Source organism: Moschus berezovskii, chromosome 4 (assembly GCF_049115385.1).
Source record: "Moschus berezovskii isolate FMDL1 chromosome 4, NW_MosBer_1.0, whole genome shotgun sequence".
Classification (NCBI taxonomy): Eukaryota; Metazoa; Chordata; class Mammalia; order Artiodactyla; family Moschidae; genus Moschus; species Moschus berezovskii.
The window spans coordinates 110,422,549-110,444,402 of record NC_142463.1 but is presented as its reverse complement, the minus strand read 5'-3'; the positions used below and the strand labels follow the sequence as shown (position 1 = coordinate 110,444,402).

Genomic DNA, 21,854 nt, shown 5'->3' with positions numbered 1-21,854 from the left:
CAGTTCATTTAAAACAAAAGAGTTTGAGCGCTGGAAGGGGCTGGGCTCTACTGGGGGCCACTGAGCGCCGCTCCTGGACTGGGGCTCGGTGCGGGAGCCTAAGGGGGGCGTCTGGACGGTGGGGTCTAGAGACTCCCGGGACCGAGGCGGGAGGGGTGGGGGCAGAGATCCCGCAGCCCCCCGCCCCCCCGTCACCCCCGGAGAGGAGCGGAGATCTGCTTTCCCGGTTTTGCTTCTCTATCCCCCCACCCCCACCCCGGGGGCTGGGGCGAGGGGAGTCGGGTTACAGGGTGTTTGGGGAGGGGGGCTTGGAGGGAGGGTCTATCTTTCTATCTCGCTCTCTTCCCCCCTCCCCAGTTCTTTGTTCCCCCCTCCCCACACACCCCCCTCCTCTCCCCTCCCCTCCCCTGCTCTCTCCCCTTTTCCCTTCCACCACCTCTCTCTCTCCCTCTCTCTCTCTCCCCCAGCTTTTGTTTCGCCATGCCTAGTCTAGTGGTATCTGGAATAATGGAAAGAAATGGGGGCTTTGGAGAACTAGGATGTTTCGGGGGAAGCGCTAAGGACCGAGGGCTGCTGGAAGACGAGCGCGCCCTTCAGCTGGCTCTCGATCAACTCTGCCTCCTGGGTTTGGGGGAGCCCCCCGCCCCCACGGCGGGCGAGGACGGGGGAGGTGGGGGGGGCGGCGCCCCCGCGCAGCCGGCCGCCCCCCCGCAGCCGGCCCCGCCGCCGCCGCCCGCGGCGCCCCCGGCCGCCCCGACGGCGGCCCCCGCGGCGCAGACGCCCCAGCCCCCCACCGCCCCCAAAGGGGCCAGCGACGCCAAGCTCTGCGCTCTCTACAAAGAGGCCGAGCTGCGCCTGAAGGGCAGCAGCAACACCACCGAGTGTGTACCAGTGCCCACCTCCGAGCACGTGGCAGAGATCGTGGGCAGGCAAGGTAAGCGGGCGCCGGGGCCGCGGAGAGGGACTGGCGTTGGGGGGCACCCCATCCCTAGCACGGAAAGTTCACTTCCTCCCTCCTTGCCCGCCTCTGGCTCAGTCCCTTACCCACAAAGGGGGACCCGCCCCCTACCCTGATTTCGAAGTGCCTCAAAGTTCCCTGCTACCCCCCTAGTTGGAACTGTCCTCCCGATCCTTCCTTCCCTAGGGCTCTGCCCTTAGACAAAGAAATATCCTCTCTCGGAGAGAGGGAAAAGGGAGGGGGGATCGGTTTTCCAATCCGGGGAGGCTGTCCGGAGGGGGTGTCCACTCGTAGCCAGAAAAACTGGCCGAATGTGCAAAAGAGTTACTCAGGAGCCCCAACTACGGCATCTGCTAGTGGCTTGGGGAGGGGGCACCCCTGGGACCCTCAGCCACCTGGAGTTACAGACTTTGAGGGAGACCTGACCCGGGAAGGCAGACTGAGTATCTGTCTCTTTGTTGGGCTGAGTGTAGGAATGGAAGGGGGTGTGGCTCATGGGAGGGTCCCAGCCTGGGGGTGAGGTGGGGAAGGGGGGCTGCTGGGAGGAGGGAGTCCTGTGGTCACCCTCACACTAAAGTTGGATGGTCTATGGGATTTTGGAAGGGGTGCCGCCAACGAAGTGCCACGTCCCGGTGTGGACCTCTCTTCTCCTCCCTCTCAGGCTTTTGTTCTGGGCTGGCCACGGCAAGGGGCCAGAGGCCTGGAGAGGGTCTCTGGTAGTGAGAGAGTAGGACAGGGTGGAAAGGGGCATGCTGAGGGCTGAGGAACCGTCACCTGGAGATTTGGTGGAGGGCACAGGTTGGGTGTGTTGCTGGGGAGGGGGGTGGGTACAGAATTAATGCAATGTAGTGTCTGATACCACACCCTCCTCTGCTCCAGCATCCCTGGGCGGGTGGGGGTGGGAGTGTTGGTAAGGGTCCAGACTGAGCAGACGGGATCCTGGGGACCCTTCCCTCTCCCAGTTTCCCAAAGGGGAGTGGGGGGGCGGGATTTGGAAATTGCTAGGGGGCTGGACTGGGGAGGTGTAGGGTGGGGGAGGAGCAGGGGAGGAGCTGTCCCACAGTGGGGAACAATAGAGGAGCTGCATTCCGGCTGGGAGTCAAGGAGGAGGCCGGCTGCTGGCTGGGGAAGAGGGGAGGCAAGTCAGGGGGGCCCCTACTCCACATCACACCTCGTCTACCCGAAGTGTGGGGGGTTAGGGGGATTTTGCTGGGAGATCCAGAATGGAGGAGGGGAAGATGCCACTCCCCGGCATAGCCCTCATCCCTCTGGGGCACCCCATCTCTTGAGATTTCTGGTTTTAAAAGTTGGATTTCCTCTTGTTGTCAGAAACTAGGGACCCAGAGCCCTGGAATCGGGTGGGTACACTGTTATCTTTTCTTGGGTGCGGGGGTGGTCTTGGGAGGCCCCGGAATTTCATGGAGTCATTCTTTCCTCTTCTGCCTCCGCATCAGATGGGCCTGTCTCTCATAAAGTAGGGGGATTTCTCCTATTCGGAGAAGACAAGCCTCTCCCTCACTCCTTAAGGAAATGGAAGTCCTTTCTCTTGTCTAGCCTCCCTTCTCCTGCTGTGGTGTCAGTCCTGCTCTATTTGACCTCTAGGAAGGTGAAGCCAAGTGGGTCTTCCCTTCAAGAGATGCTTCTTCAGGGTTGGGAAACCCAAGACGAGATCCGCTACCAGTTCTGCATCTCTAGGCCTCTAGCTTTTCTCCTTACTTTTATACCTGGCCTGTTCTCCTCACCCCAATTCCAGTCCCCAAAGACACCTCTAACAGCTCTCATGTAAGTTTAGGGGCCCAAAACTTAGAGCCAGAACCCAGATGCCTATCAGACGCCATGCAATCAGAAGTTGTAGGAGAAGGGTCTTCACTGTTCCTTCCCCCACGCCCCGTGCCTCCCAAACACAACAATCATTTACTGACATTAAAGCAGCAAGGATGTGGGCTTGACAACAGGTAGGACTTCTCAACTGCCAAGAGGTCTGAAGACAAAAAGGGAGGAGCAAATTCTCCTTCCTAAGGTCTCTTGAAGGTGAGGAGAGCTGCCCCCAACCCACTCTCTCCTCCCACATGCCAATCTGGTAGGTTTGGAGACGAAGCCATCTGGAGTGGAGAAAGGAGAGGGAAAAAAAGATGAGCTCACCTCAGGCCTCTGGTTGGAGGGTTAGGCAGAGTCAGAAAACTAGGACCACTGGCATTGGTTGGGAGTGAGAAAGGGAACTGTGAATGTGTATGTGGAGACTGTTATGAATGTCTAAATGTGAATGGGGGCAAAAGTTGTGGGCAGGGGTGTATAGGATGTGCTGCATGTGTCCTGGGAATGATGGGGATGGAAGAGTGGGCTGGATGAAAGGATGAAACACAGGGAATCCACGTGTATGGGGGAGAGGGGTATGTGAAAGTGTACATTAGACTTGCTTCACAAATAACGTTTAGATAAAGGCAAGCTGCAGAGCGGCTCCTAGGTCCATGTCTGTGTGTGCATGTACAAACACACACATGCAGTGTGTGTGCTTTGAGGAAACATGTGAGTCTCTGAGGTTCTGTGTGAAGATAGGGATAGGGAATTGGAAAAGGAGAGAGGTTTGTCCAGTTAGCCGTCAAGGTCTGCCACCTTTAGACTGCAGTCTGGCCATCCCAGCCTCCCTCACTTTTCTCTTTCCCCTTCTCCCTCTTTGTCTCTCTTTGTCTGGGCCATTCTCCTTTCTCTTCCTGCCTCAGCTTTTACCCACTCCTTCTTCAAAGCAGGATTATGGGTCCAGAACACCTTCTCCCCCACCCTACTCAGCCCACAGCCCATCTTGGCTCTCCTGCCCCAGGAGACAGGGTGGCAGGAGTGTCCATGAGGTCAGGCACTCACACATCATTATCCTTTCCTTCCTAAAACTGATTCTCAGACCCTTCCCGACCTCCCACACTCTATGAGTTGCTGAAAACTTGCTGTGAATTTGGGACCCACTGAGAGACACTAGTGGGTGGATGGCATGGGAGCAGATGCGGATCAGTCATCCCATTGTAGACTGGAAGACACTTTTAAGGCATGGAGATCAAGTGAGGAGTAGACTGTAGGCTTCTGAGGCAAGATCAGGGTCAGTGGCAGACTGGAGATCCCAGTTGCAGGGCAGGGCCGGTGACTGAGCGATTTGGAAGTTTGTGAGTAGCCAGAAATCAATAGAGAAATTGGGGAAAACAGTTAACGGTTGTCGAAGAGTTAGTGAGTAGGTTAGCAGCTTGTCTGGGAAGGTCAGTGATTATTTCAGGATTTCAAAGAGTGCATGAATTTGGAGGTCCTACATGGAATTCAAGGGAAAGTTGTGACATTTTGCAATCTATGGTTGATAGATACATTGGATAGATTTAAGATACAGTAAGTGAATTGTTCTGGTTAGAGTTGGGGGAGGGTTTCCTAAGGGTAGATAGAGGTTCCTGGTGGGCTGGGTATCAGAGTAGGAGCAGGAGCTTATTGGCTCCAGCACAGACCTTTTTGCCTTGTGAGTTTATTTCTCTCTTCCCTTTCCTATCCCAGGCTGCAAGATTAAGGCTCTGAGGGCCAAGACCAACACCTACATCAAGACGCCCGTGCGAGGCGAGGAGCCAGTGTTCATGGTGACTGGGCGGCGGGAGGACGTGGCCACAGCCCGCCGGGAAATCATCTCAGCGGCTGAGCACTTCTCCATGATCCGTGCCTCGCGCAACAAGTCGGGCGCCGCCTTTGGAGTGGCGCCTGCTCTGCCCGGCCAAGTGACCATTCGTGTGCGGGTGCCCTATCGCGTGGTGGGCCTAGTGGTGGGCCCCAAGGGGGCAACCATCAAACGCATCCAGCAGCAGACCAACACGTACATTATCACGCCAAGCCGGGACCGCGACCCGGTGTTCGAGATCACCGGTGCCCCGGGGAACGTGGAGCGTGCGCGCGAGGAGATCGAAACGCACATCGCGGTCCGCACAGGCAAGATCCTCGAGTACAACAATGAAAACGACTTCCTGGCGGGGAGCCCCGACGCCGCGCTGGATAGCCGCTACTCTGAGGCCTGGCGGGTGCACCCTTCCGGCTGCAAGTCCCTGTCCACCTTCCGGCAGAACAGCCTGGGCTGCATCGGCGAGTGCGGAGTGGACTCTGGCTTTGAGGCCCCGCGCCTCGGCGAGCAGGGAGGGGACTTTGGCTATGGCGGGTACCTGTTTCCTGGCTATGGCGTGGGCAAGCAGGACGTGTACTACGGAGTGGCTGAGACGAGCCCCCCGCTCTGGGCGGGCCAGGAGAACGCCACGCCCACCTCGGTGCTCTTCTCTTCCGCCTCTTCCTCCTCCTCCTCTTCCGCCAAGGCCCGCGCTGGGCCCCCGGGAGCGCATCGCTCTCCTGCCGCCTCCGCGGGCCCCGAGCTGGCGGGACTCCCGAGACGCCCGCCGGGAGAGCCGCTGCAGGGCTTCTCTAAACTTGGGGGCGGCGGCCTGCGGAGCCCCGGCGGCGGGAGGGATTGCATGGTGTGCTTCGAGAGTGAGGTGACTGCCGCACTGGTGCCCTGCGGACACAACCTGTTCTGCATGGAGTGTGCCGTACGCATCTGTGAGAGGACGGACCCGGAGTGTCCCGTCTGCCACATCACAGCCACGCAAGCCATCCGAATATTTTCCTAAGCCCCTGGCCCCTGGACTCCTGGGGCCGCTCCCCAGGGGCCCTTCCTGGAGCTGTTTTCCACTGGGGCCTTTTGCAAATCAGTGATTCGAGGGGCAAGGTGCTTAGATACTCGCTTGCTGGGGAGGGGGGAGGGGAGGCGATGGTGGCTGGAGGGCGGGGCCACTTTCAGAGCCTCTGGTCCCCCTGTCCTGGAAAGCTTGGGAGGGGGGGCCAGGCCGGAAATTTTACTAGAGTTACAACTCTGATACCTCAACACACCCTTCAATCCGGAAGCAGCTAAGAGAAACTTGTTTTGCCAGAGGTGGCCGCTAAGGCATCCTGACTCCCTGCCCGCCCAACTCACACCACCCCTTCCTCTAGGGAGGGAATGGGGGAACGGGAGAGGGAGAATCACCATCTGTATCTAGAGGTGCTCCAACAATCCCCAAGCCTCTGGTCCTGACCTCTGACCTCCAACCACGACCCTTTAGACCCTCCACCACCTTGTATTCTGTTTGGGGATTTGTTCTGGGCTTCCAGCAGTATGAGGGGGTTGGGCCCTTTCAGAAGTCTGAATAGATTTTCTGAGGGGGAAGGGGAGGAAGTATGTCAATCAATAAAGGGCTCAGGGCTCGCCCCTCCCCGCAAAGCTGGGCTAGAGGAATCTGGAGAGGGCTGCTCCTCTGCTTTCCCTCCACTCTCTGCTCCCCATCACCCTTCCCTTTGGGTTTTCCTCTCTCCTTTGCTCTGTCCTCCAGCTGTTCTCTCTGCTTCCCCTTGCCGGCTGTCAAAACCAGCCCTGTCTTGCTCTTCCTTCTCGCCTCTCCTTCCTGCTCCATCCAGCCCAGCTTTGGGGACACTATCCCCCTGGGGAGAGGCAGAGGGAAAAAACATTTTGATGGTCCCCTTAATTCCTCTTTGTCATTCGGAGGCCCACTTTTCTCCTCCAAAGAAACACCTCAAATTCTTGATAGAATGTATCCCTGTTCTCAGTGAATATTTGAAGAGGGGACTGATACTGGGGTACATAAAGGGTCGAACCTCCACCTTTATCATCTTTGGGCATTACATTTAGGGAGCAGTTTGGGGGCTGGATTTTCTGGTGGTGGGAGGGGGAGAGCCAGGGTTGTGTGTCTGCTCTTGGGGAGCAGGAAAGAGGCAGTAGGAGAGGCTGCTGGAGGGAGGGAGGGTTCCTCCTCCCTTGGCAGTGCCCCATTCCCTGCGCCCCTCTCTGGACCTGACTTGAACCCTTGTTAACAAATTAATCATGAAGTCTCTGTCTCACTCATTGAGGAGAGACCTTGTCTTCAGAGAGGAGTCACTCCAGAGCCAAGCAGGATTGGGGTGCAGCCGGCCTGTTCCAAGAATCATGTATTATTATAGGCCTTGCACCCCCTTTGCTGCTTCCCTACTGCTCGCTTGGGGCAATCACCAGCCTCCCACCCTCCTGGTTCCGCTGGTCGGGCCAGGAGGGGATGGGGGATGGGAGTCCCTGGGGGTCCTAGGAGATTCTTGTATATAGTAGGGTGGGACTGTTCTAAGTGATCTCTGAGCCTTGAGGCTCGGGAGTCCCATTCTTCCTGGATGGAGAGGGGGTGCAGGGATGGGGGCACAGAGGGGATTTCCTCCTCTCCTTCCTCCTGTTGTGAATTAACTCACCTCTCCTCAGCCTTCCCCTCCAGACCACCAGCCAGGGAGGGGAGCGGAAGGAGGTCACAGCCAGGAAGACTGGCCTGTGACAACTTCCCTCCTTCCCGCCAATGTGAGCCATCCTGAGATGTCTGTACAATAGAAACCAAACCAAATGGGCACCCCTCGGTCGCCGAGGGGGGGTGGGGCGGGGGGTGGGAAGATGGGATGTCTGTCTGTCGATCCCCTCCCCCTCTCCACTCTACCCACAAAGGCGGAAGACTGTTACACTAGGGGCTCAGAAAATTCAATCCCACTCTTACTAATTGAGCCAAACCTAGAACCAACACAAAACACACAGTGAGAGACAAAATAGAGGAGAGAAAGAGAGCACGAGAGGGAGCGAGATAGGCAACCAACACAGAGGAGAGAAAACAAAAATAGAAAAAAAAGCAGTTCTTTATAATTTAATATTCTATTTTAATAAAGGCATTTATTACCGTATAAATGTAGCAAAGAACCTGGGCTAATATGAAAAAAAAAGACTTTTTATTAGGTAATTTATTATATGAAAAGGATATTTTATTTTATGATAAAGTGATCCTTAAAAAAATAAAAAAACTTTAGAAGGTTTAGAATATATGTAGGGAGAGAAGAAGAAAAAAAAATACATTTGTATTCAGAGTTAAATCTTAAAAAAGTGTTTTTAATATATGTTCTGGTTTACGTTCCTTTTTTCCCCCACATTTTTTTGGGGAGGAATGTCGTTTGCTTTTCCGGGGGAGCATCCTGGGATGGCTTGTGGAGACAGGGGGCTAGGGGAACCTGGTCCCTCTGGGGCCCTGCAAGTAGATTGGATTTCACCCCCAAGGCTCCCCTCCCTCTCCCCCTCCCCTTTGGGGGAGCCGGCAGAGCCAAACAAAGAAAGGGATTAAGGAGAAAGGAAGAAGCAGTAGGACTGAGGATCCTGGGGTGTCCCCCCCTCCCTCCCCCTGTCCGGTCCCAGGGGCAAGTAAGGTGGGGAAGTCCAGAACTGAGGCCTAGCAGGCCTATGGGAACCCTCAGAGAGGTGTGAGATTTAAGAGAAATAGTTTTTTGTTTGTTTTTTTTTTTAACCAAAAATGAGAGAGAGAAGAAAAACCGAGGGGTTTAAAAGAAAAGAATACTACAAAATAATAATAATTAATAATAATAATAATTCAAATTTATTTCATATAATCCTAGAGACAAAGAGAAAGAATTACTAGTTACTTAGTAGACGATATTCAGATAGCTTAAAGTTTAGTAGCATCGAGGGCCCCTGGGTCCAGTAGAATGTATAAAAGTCATAATGAAAAGGAAATAGAGGAGGGAAGTGGCTGAGTCCACCCTGAGCCCCCCCGCATCTTCAGATACCAGGGTGGAGCAGGTTGCTAGTTTCGGTTGGGAGCTTCCTTCCAGTCTGCTGGGGTTGATTCTAAGAATCCTTGGATTTTTAAATTATAGGACAAATAGATGAGGGCTCAGTTCCCAGGGTCTTTGAAAGCATGCACACTGATCATTTCAACCAGAGGAGAGCTGGGTTAGGGACAGCTGAGGTGGGAGAGCAGGGTTGGCTCCCTGTCTTTGGGCAGCCCTTCTCCAAACGTGTCCTCTTGGGGCTCTCTGAGAGGAGGAAGACTGCCCAGCTTCAACCCTCCAGAGACAACTTCTCCCAGGCCTAACTGAGGAAGTCCTTCCTGAAGTATAACTGCAATCCACTCTACCTCTGATTAATTCAAGAGCCTGGTAGGTCATTCCACCAACAGACACACGCACACACTTTTTTCTTTCTCAGAGCTTCAAGGGGACTGGAGGGTATCTGTCCCCCATTCTTTTTCCTCCTGCTTAGCTTCTGACCTCCATGGCAGCAGGTGGAAGAATGATCTCAATAATCAGTCTCCTTTCAACCTGCACTGTGCTTTACAAATTTGCAGAAGTGCTTTATGATCTCTTAGATACCAAGGACTTGACACCCATTGGGGTGGAATGGAGACGCTTTCCTTGAAGGCCTGGGAGAACTGGCCCCAAGGGTACAAAGTCAGTGGGTGCAGCAGAGACTTTGGGTGACCCCAACCCTAACCATCTGTTCTAGCTCACTGCCATCTGTAAGAGTTCAGGTAGAGGTCATCTGCTGTACCCTGACCCTCCCCACAGAAAGTTGGGGAGCTTGGCTTTTGCTTGTGAGAAATCAACGCGTGTTTTAAGCACTTGCCTTCTACCAACCCCAGCTTGTAATCACATTGGTCCCCCCACCCTCGCTCCTGTCCAAGGGGGTGTAGAGACCTCTTGACTCTTGGCAAGAAGTTCCATGACACTAATGACTGTCATGCCCCTCCCTGGCCCTAGACCCCAAACATATCTCCTCCCCAGTTTACTCTTCGCACCCCACCCAGGGACAGACTTTTCCCCTGCTCTCTTTGTCCTAGGAACCCCGCTAGTTTGGGAAGGTAGCGTCTGGGGTGGGGAGGGCTTCGTCTTCCCTGCTCGAGGGTACGGGTGGGGTAGGGTGGGTGGGGGGAGACAGCCCTGGGGCAGGGGTGGTCTCTCCACTGTAGAAAGTAGGGTAGGATTGTGGTCAGACTTGATCTGAGACATCTAGTGAAGACACGTTGCAAATCCACCAGGAAAACCATTTCAAAAGCAAAATAAAGGCGGGAAACAAAACGGACCCACGAGTAATCAAGTCAAAGTGATGTTGCACAAAACGCAGAGAAACCAAGAAGGGGGAGGGTTAATGTATTAAATGTGCTATTAAGAACTTAATTTTATTAAAAGTATTATTACTTAAGGCTCAGGCTTCTTTCTTGGCACGTTGGTCGGAACCACCTTAGGGTGAGTGGGGTTTTCTCTAGTGTCATTCTGGGTGACCTTGCTTACCCTGCATGCAGTGGATGGTCCCTATCTGTCTGCTCTCCACAGCTCCCTACTTGGGTCTCCGAGTGCTCAACCCCTCTTTTCTCTCCATTTACCTCCTTCTATTCCTTGGGGCACCAGGAGACCTCATTTGACCCTGCCTTGCAGAGCAGGGGAAGGCGAGGCAGGGCCACTAGACCTTGCCTGGAAAGCCAGCTTCTGGACTTGATGGAGAAAGGGCAGTGCTGTGAGCTCGACCCTCCCATCAATCTGCACCGGATTCAATCCATAAACCACATCTCTTCAGGGTCAAGCAGAAACCTGGGTGAAGACTTAGGCCTTCCACCTCCCAGGCTTAAAATCCCTTCCCCAGCACACACAGACTGGGCTGGCCCTGACTCCCCCTTTTCTTAAACATCTCCCCCTGCCTCCTCCCCTCACCCCTGGCATTGGAGTGACCTCAGCTCTTGGCACCAGGGCCCAGGGCACCAGATGGTACCCGCGGATGGTTTCCTTTGTCTCTCCTTCCAGATACCCACTCTCTGCCATGCTGTGCTCCCTCTTCCACCTGCCCTGGGGGTTGGCAGAGGGAAGGGCGGGCACCTCCCACCCCCTTGGCACTGTCCCCAGACCACAAGACTCCAGAGACAGCTGGCCCTGGGGGGCAGTGGATATGGTGGGGAGGATGAGGGAGGGGAAGAGGAGCAAGGACTCAGAGGAGGGCCCAGAGACGAAGGGGAGGCAGCAGGACGGTCAGGCTTGATATAAAACACGGCTTTATTGGAGGGTCGTAGTCTGTGAGGAGGTGACCGATAATAGAGATCTGGGGGCGGGGAGGGGCACATGAAGACCTCAGAGCTCTGCAGGGCTGCGAACAGGGACTGGCCACTCTGACATCTGGACCAACAGGGCAGAAAAAGCTCCTGGAGCTGGGCAGGGCTGGGGGTGCCCCGGAACACAGTGGGGGCAGGTCAGAGACTGATGCAACAGGCCCTCTTCTCCCCAGGACCCAGCTCCTGCCCAGCCGGGCCACTGCCCAGGGTAACGGCATTGGTCCGGGTGTTGTTCTGCCTCTGCTTGGACACCTTGGCAAAGATCTCTGTGAGGGCAGAGGGCGGTGATCAGGTCAGACGAAGATTAGGAGCCCACGCTGCCCACACACACTCTGCGTGCCCCTTTCTGAACACTGGGGGTTTTGCTGGAAGGAAAAGGAGTTTGGGCACCTGGGTCCCATCTACTTAGGTGGGTGGAGCGGGACTAAGACTCAGCTCCCTGGGAGTGTGGCCTTCTGGTTCTTTCCCTAAACTCCAGCTGACAGGGGTGGGGGTGTATGAGGGAGGCTCTGAGGAGGCTGGGGGAGCCCACAGAGGGGATGAGGAATCGGCTGGTGAGGGCTGGGTGTCTGCGTTCCTCCCACTGCCCAAGGAAGCCTCGGGGAGGGGGATGGTGGTGCCTGTCGAATGGAGGCAGGGGCTCTACCTTTGAGGACAGTCTCAAAGGCCAGCTCAACATTGGTGGAATCCAGGGCCGAGGTCTCCAAGAAGAGCAGCCCATTGTTTTCTGACAGAAAGGAAGCACACTATTAGTTGTGCAGGGTCAAGACAATAATATTTACTTCATGTTTTACCATATACGTTCATTACGCGCTAAACCCTTGGCACGTGCAGCTCATTTAAACCTAAAAACAAACTGGAAGGTAGGTTTGAATACTACTCCTTTCTTTTAGAAGAGGAAACTCAGAACGAACAAAGAACTTGCTTTGTATCCCACATGCAGTCACTCACCTAGCGACATGGGTTAAGCCATGGGACCCCACAGCCCACACGCTTAACCACCGTACCCTGCAGCCTCTCAACCCCGGAAAGCTCCTGGGGAGAGTGTGACAGGAGACAGTCAAGGGAAGCCCATCTGCCGCACCCCGGATCTCTGAGCATGGCAATGTGGGCTGCCTTAGAACCAACTATGGATAACTGCCCATAAAGACAGGGCAAATGGGGTGGGACGTAACGAGGGACACAGGGTCACTGAGGGGAAGGGCTCAGAGATTCTGGGGCAGACAGAATGGAGGTGGGGGGACCCCGGGCGGGAAGTGCAGGCCGGAGCCCTACAGTAGGAGCAGGGGCGGGGATTACACTGGCAGAGCAGCCGGAGGGGTCGGGCTGGGTTGTGGCGGGCTCTCACCAGCAAACATGCGGGCTTCCTCAGTGGGCACCTCCCGGGACTGGCTGAGGTCACTTTTGTTACCGACGAGCATGACGACGATTGTGGCCTCGGCATGGTCGTAGAGCTCCTTCAGCCAGCGCTCCACCACGGCGTAAGTCTGGTGCTTGGTTAGGTCAAACACCAGGAGGGCCCCCACAGCACCACGGTAGTACCTGGGTAGGGGGTTAGTGGGGTGGACAGAGGCAAGGTCAGGGCCATCAAGCCCAGCCTCAGAGCAGAGCTCTTAGGCCAAAAGCCAGAGATGAGCACCAGAGATAGGGAAATATGAAGATTACAGTCCAGAGTCCCAAATCACCCAGGGCGGCCCAGAGCACCCATGTCTGATGCTGAACACCCTCCAAGGATACTGGTCTTGGAGTCTCTGAAGACTCACCTCCCTTCTCCAAAACCACTGGCTCCCTCCTCCCTCCTAACCCCTCTGCCGTGTCTGGTCTTTGTTCTGATGTTAGCCACAGCTATCCACGGATATACACCAGGGCTCTGGTCAAACTAGCTTCCTGGATGCCCAACACCCAAAGTCTCCCTCACATAGCTCCTTGACCCCCAGTGCTTCTTGCTCATGGTCATCTTTCTAGAACTAGCTGAATCTCCCTGATCCTCTGCGGCACCCTTACTAAGCACCCAGTCTCACTCTTGGAAGTTTGATAGCAATTCTTCAGACTGGTGGTATATAATTATTCCCATTGTATTGATGAGTCAACTGAGGCTTGTAAGAGTCAAGTGACCAGTCCAAGAGTGATGAATATGTATAAACAAAGCCACAGAGCCCCCGACTCCTGCTTCCTGCCCCCTGGAAGGTGCTACCCCCACCCCCACCCACACCCACACCCCATCTTTGGCCTGACACTGACAGGGAGACACTCTATGTCCAGTATCAAGAGGCTTATGTTCCTCTGTGTCCTCTGAGTTTTGTAAAATGTGGTTATGGGGTCCAGCCTTTCACCTTGCAGTTAGATAGTGAAGGTTGCCAAGTGCAAAGCACTGGGGGTCCTCTTGATCCTAGAATATGTCCCCATCACAGCTGCACCCCAATTTCACCTGCTTGAAACACAAACTTCTTCTATCTAAAGAGGGATTAATGATAGCACCTTATTCCTGAGGTATTTGGAGGATGACAAAAAATGCCCACTGTAAAGTGTCCTGTGCCTTCCCTGGCACACAGTAAAAACAAGGAAGTGGTGGTGATGGCCCTTGTTTTTAGCTCCAGCTGTCAGTATTATTTCTTCCTGTCTCAGACTGTTCGTAGCTCAGAGTACTCGTGTCTTCTCACCCGAGCCATGGTGGCCCGACGGTCCCATTCAGGGAACTCCCTGATGAGTTTCCTTGCCTCCTCCTCCACGCCTCCTCCAATGGCACACCCTGACGTCCCCCGCACCCCAGCACCCCAGCACACCCCCAGCCCGGGGCTCACGCCGACGTGATGGCTCGGTACCGCTCCAGGCCAGCCGTGTCCCAGATCTGAGCCTTGATAGCGGCGGTGCCCAGCATGACCGTGCGGGTGGAGAACTCAACCCCGATGGTGGTGCGGCTGTCGTGGCTGAACTCATTGCGAGTGAATCGGGACAGCAGGTTGGTCTTCCCCACTCCTGACTCGCCGATCAGCACCACTGAAGGAGTGGAGAGATAAGGACTGAACTTGGAGGGTCTGCCCATCAGAAAAGACCGAGTAGCTCAGAAAATTGAGGAGGGAGCCAGGTCTCCTGGGCAGGGCCACGCATGCATGCTCAGTCACATCCCACTCTTTGCCACCCTATGGGCTGTAGACCGCCAGGCTCCTCTGGCCATTGGATTCTCCAGGCAAGAATATTGGAGTGGGTTGCCGTGTCCTCCTCCAGGGGAATCTTCCCGATCCAGGGATCTAACCTGCGTCTCTTAAGTTTCCTGCATTGGAAAGCAGGTTCTTTACCACTATCACCACAGGAAGCCTGGGAGAAAAAAGGGTCTCTAACTCCACATGATGCACCCACCCTGGGGCAGAAGGGATGAGGGTCTGAAACAGGCTGAGGGGCTTCACAGTTTCCAGGCCTAGCCTGTTGCAACATGGCGCAGAATCAGCCTATGAATTTGGTGAGGGGGTGATGTCTATGGGCTGTTTGTGGATAGCGGTGTTCAAGGGTTGTGAGGTAACAGGGAGGGTAGGGGTTCTGTGGGGAGGGTGCACGTTTCTGGGCGAGAGAATATGAGAGCATGTATACAAGCTGGAAGGAGAAGTGGGCGGTTTGTGTGTGTTTGCTAGGGGAGCAGAGGTGGGAATAGCAATATGCGTGAGGAGTAAGTTTGGCAGCTGACACATCTGTGGGTGGGGGAAAGGTGTGGGGGTATGTGTGCAAGAAATTAGGATCCAGTTATCCCCAAGAAGGGGCAGTCTTGTATGCTTAAGACTGTGGAACTGGAGGTGGGACCAGTTACGCATCCCTTCAGCAACTGATTATTCTCTTTCTTGTGAAAAAAAGTGGGAATAGCAGTTTTATCTATGAGTTGTTGCAAGAAGTAAACAAGATATTGTCCAGGATGTAGTGAGTGTCCAAAACTGTTACTCATTACTGTTGTTGGTGAAAAGTGAAAGTGTTGGTCACTCAGTCATGTTCGACTCTTTGTGACCCCATGAATTGTACCTTGCCAGGCTCCTCTGTCCATGGGATTCTCCAGGCAAGAATACTCGAGTGGGTAGCCATGCCCTCCTCCAGGGGGTCTTCCTGACCCAAGGATCGAACCTGGGTCTCCTGTGTCTCCTACATGGCAGGTGGAGTCTTTACCCACTGAGCCACCTGGGAAGCCCATTGTTGTTGGCAGGCTGGTGCTTTTACCTTTAGGTTTTCATGGACAAGGATACACCAGAGGGGCCATGAAGAGCCTTTGGGTTGAAGGGCAGGATCCAGGGCCCAGCCTTACCCACTGTGAGTGAGCTAGGGGCTGGCATTAAAGTGTAGGGGTTGATGTTACATATAACCCATAATCCACTGGCCCAGAGCTACCTAGGGTGGTTCTGGAAAGGCAGGCTGGTGCCCCAGGACTAGGCACTGCATAATCTGGGCGCTGTTCCCCACTCAGCCTCTGACTAGCTATGTGACCCTGAACACGTGGCTCATCTTTTCTGGGTCCCAGTTTCCCTGTTTATAAAATCTACAAAGGCTCACTTCAACTTCAAAAATTCCTCATTTGTGTAGGGTAGGGAGGAGCTGGGAGCTGCATGGATGTGTGTAGGTAAGAGGATTTATGGACATGAGTGTGTGTGTGTGTGTGTCTGCTATTGCGACCCTCATCCCCATCTCATCCCTCCCACTAGGTGTACTCTGAGCCAGGGTTTTGGAGTCAAACAGACTTGGGTTTCAGTACTGACTGTGCGACCTTTTGAAAACTATTTGTTCTGTGTCTCATCCTCCTCTGAAAAATGGAGATACTAATGGTTAACATTTATTGAGCACCTGCAGTATGCTTGGTACCCTCCTGAACGTCTGAACTCATTTGATCCTCACAACAATGCCACAAGGCAAGTACCACTATTAGGATCCCCCCATGTTTACAGGGGGTGGGCGTTCAATGACTTGCACAAGATAACACAGCCAGGGTGGTAAACGTGAGCTGTGCTGCCCACACGAGCCTTCCAGGGAGGACTTGCCCCCCGCCGCAGGGAGTGCAGGCAGCACCCAGCCTTCAGCTGTTGTTCCTTCAGCATCTGCTTCTGATGTCGAGGCAACCTCACCTGGGCTCGTGCCTCTCCCTGGGCAGCTGCGCCCAGTGCCCAGGCAAGGAGAGGGGAAACCCAGAGCTGCTCTCCCTGGGTTGAGGCTTTGTGTCCCTGCCTTGCGGTGTGACTTCTCCCTCTGCCCGATCCTGTGTCCTCCCTCTTCCTTTCACAGCTGTTGAGCCACAGTAAACATCTCACACCCCAAACTTCTCCGGGTCTGCTTCTAGTGACCCTAAATTGCAATAACTCCTAAGTGGCGGGGCTGAGATCTGAACTCAGTATTGTCCCAGCCTGCTGTGACCCCTTACCCCGTCTCCCTTCCTGGGAAAAATGCAGGGAGTACAGGTTTCCCAAGCCCTGGTCTCCTGAGAGTCCCAGCTCAAGGGAGGGTGGGGCTGAGGCTGGGAGGGTGGAGTGGCTGGACAGGGAATCATAGCGCTGCCAGTCCACCCTGCCCTGAAGGAGGTGCAGAGGTGGGGGTAGCGAACACTAGACTGGCTAAACACAGGGGTGAGATAAAGGAGCAGGAAAGATACACGCAAACTTCCAGGGATAGCCTAGTTAAACCTAGTTCCTGGTATCTGAGCCCAGGGGGTCTGCCAAGGGACAGACCGACAAGGCTACGGAGTTCTCCAGATTCTATTAGATCCTGGCCCCGATTCACAACATCTTCCCTGTGTCTTCCTTCAGCCCTGTGATGGTATAGATCTTCCTATCTCTCCTTTCCTATACAGTTGCCTGGAAAGGTGACTTTCTTCCTTTTAAGTTTGCTTGTCCCTCCTTCTCAGGAGGGAATCCTCTCTGAAGTCTCACCTCCATCTCCTGTGCTGCAGTGGCTAACTCTTCCTAGGTACTGGGGCTTCCATTAGGAACGAGGCAGAAGAGCCTGACTTGCACCATTAAGGAGTGATCATTATTGACTTCTGTAGAGCATTCCGGCAGCTCCAGGACTTTTGCTCCTGTAAACAGACCCTCCCCCGATCCTTAAGCTTTCTTTCTGATCTGAAGGAATGATGAGCCCTGGGAGGGGGCCCTGATAACTGATTCAAAACCAGGAAGGGGCCCTCTGGCTCTGTTGTCCTCTTCCTGGGTCTCTCTCAGGTATTCCTCTTTCTTTATGGACCCCCAACTCACCCTTGAAGACAAAGTTATAATCTTCCTCGGCTCTGTTCCCCATCTTGGCTCCGCATGGAGGGCACAAGTGTCTTCGAGGGCAGAGGTGATGGGTCTACGCGTTGGCTCAAAGCCCTCAACCCTCAGCTCTCAAGACACCTGGATCCGTCTTTCCTCTCATTGAGAGTAAAGAGACTTCTGCAGTGAGAGGGATCGAGGGCCGACTTTAGGCTAGCCAGGGCCTAGGGAGGCTCAGTTCTGGCAGGTGGCAGAGCTGTAAGGAATCTGAGAGGACGGAAGCTGAGAACAGGAAGAGTGAGCGGCTGGAGACCTGGAGCCCAGGTGGGTGGAGAGATGATGACGTCAGACAGGTTAGACAGGTTGGGTGTCTGCTCTCTGCCTGGGCTCTTCCAAGCAGGTGAGCAGGCTCAAGGGAGTGACAGCCGGGGAAGTTAGGACAGGGACAGGACCTTCGGAGAGCCAGCTGAGGACTAAATGTGCGTTGCTAGGCTCCTGGGACCTGTGGCTGGGGGGGAGGGGCCCAGCCACTAGTGAGAAATAGTCCCTCAGGGAGCAAGAAACTACACAGCCTTCTGCTATTCCTTGGAGCCTAGTAGGAGCGGTAACGGGGGCACCAGAAGCAGGGCTGTGCGGGGAGGGGCTGGGGTCACCCCACTGCAGGGCAGAGCTCTGGGAGGAGCATCTTGGATGCAGCAACTTCTGCCCCTCCCTGACAGCCCAGGACCTGGGATGGGCAGTTTCTTAAACTGGGTGGAGCTGGGATTTGCAACCTACCAGCTTCCCTGGGATGAGTCCCTTCCTACAGCGCTGGGAAAGATCCAGCCTTGCTCTAAGGACACTGGATAGGGGGAGACCTGGGGCAGAAACAGCCAGGTGCAGGGAGGGGTCTGACTGTTGGGCCAGGACTTCTTAATTTTTTCTACTGTTTCCCCAGGACCTGAAGCTTCAGGGCAGATACCTCCTGTGTGCAAAGGACTTTCTGATCTGGAGAGGGGTCTGTGTAAGCTTGTGAATGCAGAGAAGGAAGTGGTGGCTCTTGTAGGCCACTAGGGGGCACACTCCCAATCCCAAGAGTGGAAAAGGGGCCCCCCAAAGTTGGGACTGAAGGACACTAAACTCCCACAGCCTGTTCTCTCTTCGTCCAACATGATCCCCACCAGCCCCTTGTTCCTCTTGGCTCGCTCCCAAGGTTTTGCCAAGCAGGTGGGTAAGATTCTTCTCTGAGTGGCAAGGGCCTGGTGAAGTCACAGCACCGAACCGGCCAAGGGAGCCTAGGCACCTCTGCCAAAAACATGTGGTGGTTGGAGGTCACAGTGGAGTGGGAAGCATCCTAGCTGAACGTGAAGAACATGATGCACAATCCCTGCTCCTTCCTCTCTCCTCTCATTCCCCCCATCCAAGAAAACAGCCAAGACACGAGATAGCAGTTGAAGTTTATTCTCGGGAAGAACAAAGTCCCCCCACTCCAACCCCCTGCAACAGTCCAGGAAGGTCTCCCCAGGGAGCCGCGCCCCACCACATGGTCATCTCACTCTTTGGAATCCCAGGTTCCACCAACGCCCATTATGATGCTGCTACTTGGGTGAGAGGCTCCTCCAAATACTGCACCAAGGCCTGGGCCTATGGGAAAGGGAGGAGAATCCAGTCCCACAAGGCCCGCCACTCGAGGGGTCTTAAATTCAGGTCTACTCCTACCGCTGAGCCCCCAGCCCCTAGCTGCTGCCTGTGAGCCCACCCCAGACGTTGACTGGGTGACGTGAGAAAGACTGTGGGAAGATAGTGGGGATGGGAGTGGATACAGTGATGGAGCATGAAGGCTGAGCCCAGGGTTGTACAGGAATGGGCACATACACACCTTGGCCTTGAGCATTCCGAAGCCAACGGTCTCCTTGGCATACATGCACAGCAGAAGGTTGGCCACTCTCGTGATGGCTACACGGCCCTCCTGGTGGGGGTGATATCAGGGGTGTGGTAGCTGCTTGCACCCTTCGCCCCTTCTTTCCCCAAGGGCTCTTCTTGAGATGGCCTGTATCTTCCTTTCACACCCCAGGCAGGGCAGGAGCTTCCGCTGGGGGACTTTAGCCACAGCCCTGAACCTGAAGTCCTGAGCCCATTCCAGCTTCAGCACAGTCACCTACTAACCAAGTTACCCAAGAAAACTCCATCTCCCAGAAGCTTTGTTTCTCTTTCTGTAATCCCTACCTCACTCCTGTCGGTGAGGATGCTAATACACAGGAAGGAGTCCGGTGCCTACAAAGGGCTGTCCAGATGGATGATGTTATTATTATGGTTTCACCCCCAATGACACTGCAAGGGGAGAACACAACCCAACTTATAGTTCTCCTCATTTCCCAAGGTAATATTTTTCAAATTGTAGGTTTGCCCCAGATTAATTAAGAAGGTTGATCAGCATTAAAAGAGAAATAAAGTGTATTGCATACAGCAAAGGAAGTACTATTTCATGAAACTTTTGTTTTACTAGACTCTGACTGAAAATATATTTCTTATGGCTGGGTTGTGGTCAAGACATTTGAAAGCTATTGCCCTTACGGCACCAGCTCTAGGCTAGGGACCCTAGGAATCATCAGTTGAACTGGCATCTGTGGTTAAGGAGGGAGTGAGGAAGAAGTAGGTGGCTGAGTTGCAGTGGAAATCCTGCCAGGAGCATTCACTCTCGGGGCCTTTTCAATTTGGTTCAGCAAATTTTCACCAAGTTTCCACCATGTGCTTGGGACCAGGTGTTGTAGCCGCTGCCTCTCTGGCATCATCTACTGACCTCTCCCATTCTCATGCTGCTCTAGCCACTTCCACCTCGTTATCCCTGACCAGGCATCATTCTGCCTCAGGGACTTTGCATTTACTGTTCTATCAGAAATGTTCTTAACCCAGACAGCCACAAGGCTTACCAGCTTCCTTTAGATGGATCTTTGATGAGGTGTCACCTTTTCAGTGACGTTGTCCCTGATACACACATCCTCTCTATCTTACTTCCTTGCTTTTTCTTGATAGCATTTTCTTCTAATTTTTACATTATTTTATTTTTTTGGTAACATCACATGCCTTGCAGGATCTTTGTTCCCGGATCAGGGGTCAAACCCGGGGGCCCCTGCAGTGAAAGCAAACTGTAGGTTGGGACTGAGTCCCAACCGTGGGATCACCAGGGAAGTCCTCCCCTAGCATTTTCAATACCTAACATACTAGTTTTTAAACTTACATAGATATGTTACAAAACATATTCATGAACTTGTTTTACAATAAGTTCATATGTAAGACTGTAAGCTTCATTAGGGTGGCAGTTTTTGTCTGTCCTGTTTTCTACTTTCCCCCTAGCCCTGGGAACATTGCAGGGACCTAGAAATATGTTGACTGGACAGATACAAAGATGCATGAGCCAGCTTCTGTTTCCAAGAAGTTCACAGCCTAATGGCCACTTCTCCTTTCTGGACTTCATGACCTTTCTCTGTACAGTGAATGGACGGCAAGGTCTAGAGACTCTGCCATGCTTCTGGGTCTGTTAATCTCAGATGACAACACTTTGTGTCTGCATATCGCTCTACAGTTTACATTCACCCTCTCCTTTGATCACAATAACCCTGAGTGCATGGTGTGGTGGAGGGGACTATTGCTTTCACCTTGGCGGTGTGGTCAGAAAGCTCAAAGAGGTTAAGTCACTTATCCAACGTTTCACCAATGCTAAAACCAGAACCCCAGCCAGACCTCGGTTCCAGGACTCCTTTCTCATCAATACATAGGGTCCTGCCTATCATAAACGCTGCTGCAGACCAACTCTTAGTACTATCTTCCAGACATCCTGTCCCTGGCCCTCCAACCATCCAGGATGGGATCCAGGTTGCCCTTTGGGGTCCCCTTAGGGTCAGAGGAATGGATCCCTTCTTCATACCATGCAGTCCATGAGGATGAATTTGAGATTGTCTTCATTGAACGCTTGGTTTCCGTTCCGGTCGTAGGCCGCCCAGATGTTACTGGCGATGGCCGCGGTGACCCGGGCGTCTGTATCCCCATAGCCGGAGTAGGCCAACAGAGATCCCTCGTTATTCAGCAGCCTGGTGAAGAATCAGGAGGGATATCAACGCGCTCAAGAGCGAGTCAAACTCCTCGGTACCCATCCCAATTCCCGCCACTGGGACTGTGTGTGTCCTGGGACGTGCCCAGAGCACCCAGCACGTCGGTTTCCTTTTCAAGAGGGGCTCTCCGTCAGATTCACCTAGTTGCTGCCCCCTCCTCCCTTCCCAGAGAGCCTCCCCCAGCCCTCCCTCGGAGAGTCGCGCGCTGCCCCACGCCAGTGCTCGCTACCCGGCTTCTCGGTCCGCACTCACAGGGTGCTCTGAACACCTCCAGTGTTGGCCTGGCTTAGCACCTGGGTCAAAGCCTTGGGACGCAGCATGCCTGAGGCTTCTAACCCTGGGATTTTGCACCCAGAACCCAGAGTTTCTTATTGCTGGCCTCCGCCAGTCGCTTTCCGTAGTCCAGCTGCCCTGCTCCGGGACGCCCTGGGAGTTGTAGTTTCCGGGCCTGATTTTGCGGTTCCGACTCAACCCTGCCCCACAGCGGAGAACGCTGGGAATTGTAGTTCTCCGCGGCTTCGCGAGGCACGCTGGGAACTATAGTTCGCCTTTCCAGTGCGACCACGCGGTTATGCGGGGAAAAGAGCGGGAGTGAAAGGACAGTGGCAGTATTGGAAGGACATTTAATCCCCTCGGGCAGAGGAAAGTC

The 21,854-nt window shown here is 54.2% G+C and overlaps 3 protein-coding genes across 3 annotated transcripts; 1 reads left to right on the top strand and 2 right to left on the bottom strand.

The window, feature by feature from the left end:
• The first annotated feature begins 289 nt into the window (after window positions 1-289).
• MEX3A (mex-3 RNA binding family member A) lies at window positions 290-10,051 on the top strand. The gene is made up of 2 exons (XM_055403030.2): window positions 290-934; window positions 4,484-10,051. The coding sequence occupies exons 1-2, from the start codon at window positions 481-483 to the stop codon at window positions 5,590-5,592; spliced, it is 1,563 nt and encodes a 520-aa protein (XP_055259005.1). The 5' UTR covers window positions 290-480; the 3' UTR covers window positions 5,593-10,051.
• Window positions 10,052-10,834: 783 nt separating this feature from the next.
• RAB25 (RAB25, member RAS oncogene family) lies at window positions 10,835-17,419 on the bottom strand. Its single transcript, XM_055403031.2, has 5 exons — window positions 17,121-17,419; window positions 13,710-13,905; window positions 12,257-12,450; window positions 11,555-11,635; window positions 10,835-11,174 (listed from the first exon to the last, which is right to left on the bottom strand). The coding sequence occupies exons 1-5, from the start codon at window positions 17,161-17,163 to the stop codon at window positions 11,047-11,049; spliced, it is 642 nt and encodes a 213-aa protein (XP_055259006.1). The 5' UTR covers window positions 17,164-17,419; the 3' UTR covers window positions 10,835-11,046.
• Window positions 17,420-18,541: 1,122 nt separating this feature from the next.
• Window positions 18,542-21,653, bottom strand: LAMTOR2 (late endosomal/lysosomal adaptor, MAPK and MTOR activator 2). Its single transcript, XM_055402582.2, has 4 exons — window positions 21,458-21,653; window positions 21,022-21,184; window positions 18,976-19,065; window positions 18,542-18,740 (listed from the first exon to the last, which is right to left on the bottom strand). Exons 1-4 carry the CDS (start codon window positions 21,523-21,525, stop codon window positions 18,684-18,686), a joined length of 378 nt encoding a protein of 125 aa, XP_055258557.1. The 5' UTR covers window positions 21,526-21,653; the 3' UTR covers window positions 18,542-18,683.
• Window positions 21,654-21,854: the final 201 nt, after the last annotated feature.